The sequence below is a fragment of the Passer domesticus genome, chromosome 7 (assembly GCF_036417665.1).
Source record: "Passer domesticus isolate bPasDom1 chromosome 7, bPasDom1.hap1, whole genome shotgun sequence".
Lineage (NCBI taxonomy): Eukaryota > Metazoa > Chordata > Aves > Passeriformes > Passeridae > Passer > Passer domesticus.
The window spans coordinates 33,013,063-33,019,409 of NC_087480.1; the positions used below are offsets into that span (position 1 = coordinate 33,013,063).

Here is a 6,347-nt window from a genome sequence, read left to right on the forward strand (position 1 = left end):
AGATATTTAATTTTGGTTTTATGGAGCCAGAAGAGCTTTCACCCACAGGTTGGGAAGAGGCAGAGAAGAACCAAGAGTAAAGTTTATAAATTTTTATGCATTCCATCCCCAGAAAGGGAGTGCAGAAGAACTGGCAGAGATCTCTCAGTGACATCTTTGTGACATCAGAATTTCTTTTCTAAATAAACACCAACGAAGAGCACTTTTTCATATTAAAAGAAAACTCAAAAGAATGTGCAGAATGCAAAAATAGAAACTACTTTTAAGGTTGACAGTTGAAATATTTCTTTTAGTTGGTGGGTTTTTTTTTGTTTATATTTGTTTTTTACTTCTCAAACCTATTTGATTTTTTTAAACTTTTTTTTTTGCCTTCTCCACACAACACTTCCATTACAGTTTTGTTCCCACAATACAGAACTCAAAAAGCAGGTAAGAAAAAAATACAGAACAGGAAAAGCTAAAATTTATTTCAGGAAGACCTTGAAAAAAGCAGGTAAGTAAAAAATATAGGACAGGAAAGGCTAAAATTTATTTCAGGAAGACCTTGAAACCTGGCTCACTTCTAACTGCCAAATTGAAAGCCACCTCCAAAACCCCAACCCTCTTCCTACTCTTCCTTGTCCTTGAGTGGTGTCAGGGGGAAGCTGAGGCTGGCAGTTGGATTCCATTTGCTGTTCCCATTTGCTGCCAAGACTGATGCTTGTGGCGTCACAGTTTGGAGTGAGTGTGGTTTCACTTTTACTGCATGAATCATGTCCCCAGGGAACTGGAAAAATGTCCTGCTGTCATCAGCGGCTCTGCTGTCAGGATGAGAACCAGCTCCCACCTGTTGCCAGCTCCCCAGCCAGGCACCAAGCGAGCACTGGCAGCTCCAGAGACAGCAGCAGGTGGGGTGAGGTTCCTGTGCTTGGCACCTCATCCCTTCATCCCTCGTCCAGTGAACTCTGTGCTCCCTGCAGGGTTTTTAACCTTGACCCCTTGCACTGACATTCCGAGGTGATTTTTGGAGCCTGTTGCCAGTTTCATTTCAGGCCTCCTGGGCCAGGAGCCAGCTGAGAGCTCCCTGCCTCAGTTTCGTGAGGAAGTGCAAACTCACTGCCTTGGAGCCTGGGCTGATGATGAAACCCAGTGGCTCCTCCTCTTGGCCTTATTAGCATGGGGAAATCACCAGTATAAAATCCTGTCCATGTCCCGCAGTGGCAACACGGACCTCGGGAATCCTGGCAGTGCCTTCCTCAGCCCGGTGCTCTTTGCATCCTCATCCTCCCCTCCAGCTGTACCCATGTCAGGCATCATGGAGCCACCAGCCATGCTGGAGGGTGGGAATGCTCCAGAGAAGAGGAGATCCACATGTCTGCGGGTGGCTTTTCATGCTCTCATTTTTGTGTTGATTATTATCTCAGCCCTGGTTCCCATCGCCTTCTGTTTGCTCTATCATCAGCAGGTAAGGACAAAGCAAAATTCTTAACTCTGCAGTGCTCATTCCTAATTATTAACAGTGCTGGGTTGATGCTATCAGCTAACTCCAACCTAGTAATTCTCTCCTCTTTGAAGAGTGCTAATGCTTTAGGTTTCCAAGATTTCAGCTGATAATGTTTTCATCAATCCCTTACTGTCTCACCAATTCCTCAATGTCTTCAGTGTTTTCCTCTTGTTTTCTTAAGCTTAAAAAAAAAGTCAGGTTTTATTACTCTGGTTTTTCTTTTCCTGCACTGTTCCAATGTGATATCAAGTGGTGATGCTCTGTGAAGACCAGCGGGGCTGAGAAGTTGTGGTAATTCACCAGGCACAAAGCCTTTTCACACTTGGTTTTTACAATCTAGCACAAAAACCAGTTCAAGTTTTGCTCTGCATTTCATGAGCTAGTCCCGATGAGCTTTTCCTAACCGCACGCACAGTACTGAACAGAAATACTGGGAGAGCCAAGTGACTCATGGGCTGAAAGTCAGCTTTTTATTTTCAGCTTTCCAAAATGTGAATCTGTGTCCTGGAGGAACCAAGAACTAATTTGGGATGCTGGGTTGATCCCGTTGTAAGGTACCTCCCTCCAGTACTGGAACTGTACATTCCGGTTCTCTAGGGGAAGACACAAGGAAAAAACCCCTTCCTGTTAAGAGGAAAGGTAGTTTGTTCTCATGATCTGGGAGCTGCCTGGGGCATAATGATGCCAGGAAGCCCTCTGAGGACTGATCCTACAAGGCACAGAATTTTAAAAAATAAAATATGCAGTCTGCTAAATTCCCACAAGAGAGAAACGGTCTCTGCACCTTATAGCAGTAAAATATAAAAAACCCAAAATAAATTAATTGTTTTTAATCCACTTTTATCCCCAAACCCACAGCTTCTCCCACCCATTTGGGAGCTGTGAAGCACCATCTCTGTGAGCTGCAGTCACAACAGAATCCCTGTGATGGCAACGAGCACATAGATGTTCACACATATTCCACTCCTTCCCTTCTTTTATTCAGGAAAGTTTTTCTGTTTACTAACTTTGTGTTAGTAAACAGCAAGTTTCTTTAGTAAGTGAAAGGACTGCCTTCAGTCCTGTTGATTCCTGTTAACTGGGGAAAGCAGGACAGGGCAGTGGAAGCCTTTCCCTGCAAGGCAGCCAACAGCCTCCCCAGCACTCAGGACAGCAACTTCCTAAGGAAGGAACGAGGCGGTGCTCCTAGGGCAAATTCAAGCATTTTTGAGCTTGAACTCACTAAGATGTGAGAGGTGTGAGGGAGAAGGAGGTCTCTGGACCTGTAAGCTGATCCCAAATCTGCTTTTTTTGGGCTCTGCCAGAGGGAGAGCAGAGCTGCTGTGCAGGAAGAGCAGGAGCTGCACGAGCAAAGCCCAAGGTGTGAGTCACAGGGACAGACTGAAATCTCTTGCCACTGACAGTTTCCCACCAGGGCACCCATGGAGACACCCTGGGCTGGAAAGGCTCTTCTGGATCAGACAGCTCTGTGCCTGTCACCCCGAGCTCAGCATGTGCAGCAGTTACAGGGAAGAAGGCTTCAAAGCCAGCAGCTGTCCTCCCTGCTCTGCCTGGCTGGTGTGGTAGTGCTGATTTTATTTGCCTGAGTCATTCCACACTCTGCACAGAAGGAATTAATGGGGTTAATGAGGGTGAATTAGCACAACGCTGTGCAGCTTCCCACGTTTATGCACTGGCTTTAAGTCAAGTCCTTGTCCACAGAGCCATCACTTGTGAGCATCCACAAGAGCTGAGTCCAGGCATGGAATTAAATCCTGTCACCCAACAGGAATGTAGAACTTTTACCAGGTCTGCTGCAAGTCACTGCTGATTGGTTGTCTTTTTTTGGGTTGTTTTTTTTTTTTTTTTTTTTTTTTTGTTTTTGTTTTGTTTTGTTTTGTTTTGTTTTGTGATTTTTTTGGGGGTTTTTTTTGGGTTTTTTTTTTTTTTTTAATTCTGTGAAAATGCCACCAAAATGGATATGAAAAAAATTGACCTATTTTAAACATTTCAAAACTTTGTTGGAAAACATCTGTTTTTTCGTAACAAAACAGTGCTTGTGTTTGTAATGGTGGGTAGAAAAATAACTTCTCTTCCTAGGAGAATGCTTTTGTGCTCTTGTAATGATAATGCTCCTCTACTGAGCTCACAGATAAATGGAAAATCACAGGAGAAAACACTGACCAAGCCCTGCTTCTCTCCACAGGCACCAGGGTCATGCTGGGCACATGGATCTTGTAAGTATGGAGATTCTAGAGCTGCTTTCTGGCTTGTGCTGTGACACAAGCTGTCTGTGTCACAGGCCTGGTGCTGTTTAAGGACAGGGGTCAGCACTGACAGAGTCCCCAGGGCACTGTGACAAACAGAGCTGCCCAGCTCTGCACCCAGGGCTGGCAGCCAGCAGCTGCCTCTCTCTGTGTGAGTCACCCAAAGATGGCATGTGAAACCCACAGTGATGCCTTAAGTCTGAGCTTTCGTGTTTTGCAGATTCTGTACTGCATTAGTTTATAACTCTGAACTTCATATAAAGTGTTAGCAAGGTCTCTCCACAGCTCAGTCACACAAACCAATCCTTTTCCAGCCCCAGAACCAAGGACACCGCTGCAGCTTCAGGCCCAAAAAGTGCAAACAACAGGGAATGGAGGAGGGCAGACTGGGAGGGTGGGACTGCATCACCTGAGCTGTAACTGGACAATGAACCCCAATATGGAAATGGACCAAAACTTATAAAAGTGTGAAAACTCGTGACCCAGGGTCCATCTTGGGGTTGCCCTTGCCTTGGGGTAGCCCTGGCCGGGCTCTTGTACTGCCCAAGGTGCATCCTGTGAAGGCCTTTAATAAATCCCGATTTTACTCCTTTAGATCTGCCCAGCCTCTGCTCCAGGGAGCCTCTCAAGGCTCATCACTTTTGCTGGGTGTTAATCACCAGCTCTCCAGGCAAACTCCAGGGCAGCTCTAAACTAATGCCCTGTAGAGTAGCTGAAACCTCCACAGAGGTTTATTTAATGAAATTAAAAACTTCTGCACACATAGAATTTTAGCTATTGACTGTTCCCCTCTTGAAGGGCTATAACCACAGCAGCCAGCAAGATTACTGTCATCCTCATCATCTTCAGATCCAGCTGAAATTCCACCTAGGAATTTTTTGTTATTAGAGACCAGCTGAGACCCAACCCTCAGTGTTGAAGATCTCCCATCTCCAGGGTGCTTTCCACAGCTGAGTTCTTCTGGCAGGGAGCACCTCCAAGCCACCCATGGCCACAGAGGTCCTTCACAGCCTCTCCTGGCAGATTGGGACCCCTTTCTAGCACTTCTTAGAAGTCAGCAAACTCAAAAAGAACGATCAATAATAATTATAATAACAGCAAGTAGAATAACAAGTAAACAATAATTGTTAGAAAGTCAAGAAGTGAATGGGGAGTGAGAGAATGGGAAGCAGTGATAAAACATGCTCATGTACAGAACAAGGTTGTCCTCTGACATAATTACTCACCACACCATTTTGTCTGTGCTTTCCTCAGTAAAGGAGGACTCTTCAGAAGAACCAGGAGTTTTGATCTGGAACTGGAAATTAGAGCACTGCAATGGGATTGTGCAGGACCAAGAGCAGTACCTCATCATCCAGCAGAGTGGCAAATACTTCATCTATGCTCAGCTCTACCGCAAGGAGACACCCAAAGAGTCTTTGACAATGACGCTTTTCCAAAACCAAGGAATTCTCAACATGGCTGTGGGACCTGTGAATGGCACAGTAAACTTTGCAAGACCCTTTTTCCTGCATAAGGGAGATAAGCTGCACTGTATGAAAAATGACAAGAACAAATACAGCCTGCTAGAGAATCTGACTTACTTGGGCCTGTTTAAAATGTAGCAGGACTGCTCTGAGTCAGCTCCTCCCTTATTTCCTCCAGGAAACCTTAGGTCGTGGATGAGGAATCTGGGACGTTTCTTTGGGTGAAATTCAGCTTGCTGGAGTAAGCTCGTGTCCTGCAGTGACAGTGAACAGCAAACTCTGGTAATGATGGATGGCTGCTGATGGACACAAAGCATGAGCAAAAGATGGAGGGAAAAAACCCTCAATGCGCTGTGGGGCTGACTCTGAGATCCTGGAAAAACAAGTCCCTATATTCAACCTGTTCTGAGCTGGGGAGGAGCTCTACTCTGCAGCTGGCTGCTTTTCAGAGCTGGGTACCTTGGTCAGTCCCCTGGGTCCCTTCTAACAAGAGGTGCTACATAAAGACAAGATATTTTATATCCTTCCCGCACAACCTGCCAGTGAAGAACCGTGTCCACAGCAGAGGGACAAAATGGTTCAGAAACAGCACAAGAAAAGCTTCTCAGCCCCCTCCACAGCCTTGGCACTAGCAAGGAAAACACGGCAGGGAAGCTCCATCTCCACGGGCAGTTCAGAGCACGGGGAGCTGTCCAGTGAAGTTCAAGCAGGGCAAATCCAAGGCAGCTCCATGCCCCGGTGCAGACAGCCCCAGCACAGGGAGCTGGGATGCACCCCAGGCAGATGCCAGCAGGGATGGATCGCTGCTGGCTAATCCAAAGCAGCACAAAGCTGAGGCTGCTCACTGTCAGAGAGGTTGTGGAGGAGAGCTGAAGATAGAGGAGAGTGAGCACAGAGTGGAGACAAGAGGACGGAGGCTCGGAGAACTGTTCCCAGAATTTTCTTTTCTCTGCTGCCTAGTGGGTGTTGCAAGCAGGGCAGGGCAGACACGGTCCTGCTGTGAAATGGGGAAGGGTTGAGCATCCCCCCTCTCCGCAGACACAGCTCAGACATCCAGCACAAAGCACTGCCAGCACCACAGCAGGGAAATCATGAGCCAGCAGGGAAGCAGGGCACGCTTCCCCTGCTCACTGCAGGGTCTGTCTGCTGTGC

General features: G+C 46.7%; 1 protein-coding gene across 5 annotated transcripts; it reads left to right on the plus strand.

Moving 5' to 3' along the window:
• Positions 1-775: 775 nt before the first annotated feature.
• Positions 776-5,856, plus strand: LOC135304114 (uncharacterized). Of its 5 annotated transcripts, XM_064426364.1 has the most exons (4): positions 776-887; positions 1,198-1,444; positions 3,669-3,699; positions 4,984-5,856. In XM_064426364.1, exons 2-4 carry the CDS (start codon positions 1,283-1,285, stop codon positions 5,331-5,333), a joined length of 543 nt encoding a protein of 180 aa, XP_064282434.1. In that variant the 5' UTR covers positions 776-887; positions 1,198-1,282; the 3' UTR covers positions 5,334-5,856. The 5 variants fall into 5 exon arrangements, 2 of the variants coding, with proteins under 2 accessions (XP_064282434.1, XP_064282433.1); XM_064426363.1 differs by lacking the exon at positions 776-887 and having other exon boundaries at positions 1,056-1,444; XR_010365552.1 differs by lacking the exons at positions 776-887; positions 1,198-1,444; positions 3,669-3,699 and adding an exon at positions 3,794-3,880 and having other exon boundaries at positions 4,984-5,123.
• The last annotated feature ends 491 nt before the right edge of the window (positions 5,857-6,347 follow it).

Bases quoted from the DNA above. Each gene is read 5' to 3' on its own strand.
- LOC135304114 (XM_064426363.1), top strand. From the start codon at position 1,187: ATGTCCCGCAGTGGCAACACGGACCTCGGGAATCCTGGCAGTGCCTTC. The intron at 1,445-3,668 runs GTAAGGACAAAG...TTCTCTCCACAG, and splicing joins GTTTGCTCTATCATCAGCAG to GCACCAGGGTCATGCTGGGC. The intron at 3,700-4,983 runs GTAAGTATGGAG...TGCTTTCCTCAG, and splicing joins ATGCTGGGCACATGGATCTT to TAAAGGAGGACTCTTCAGAA.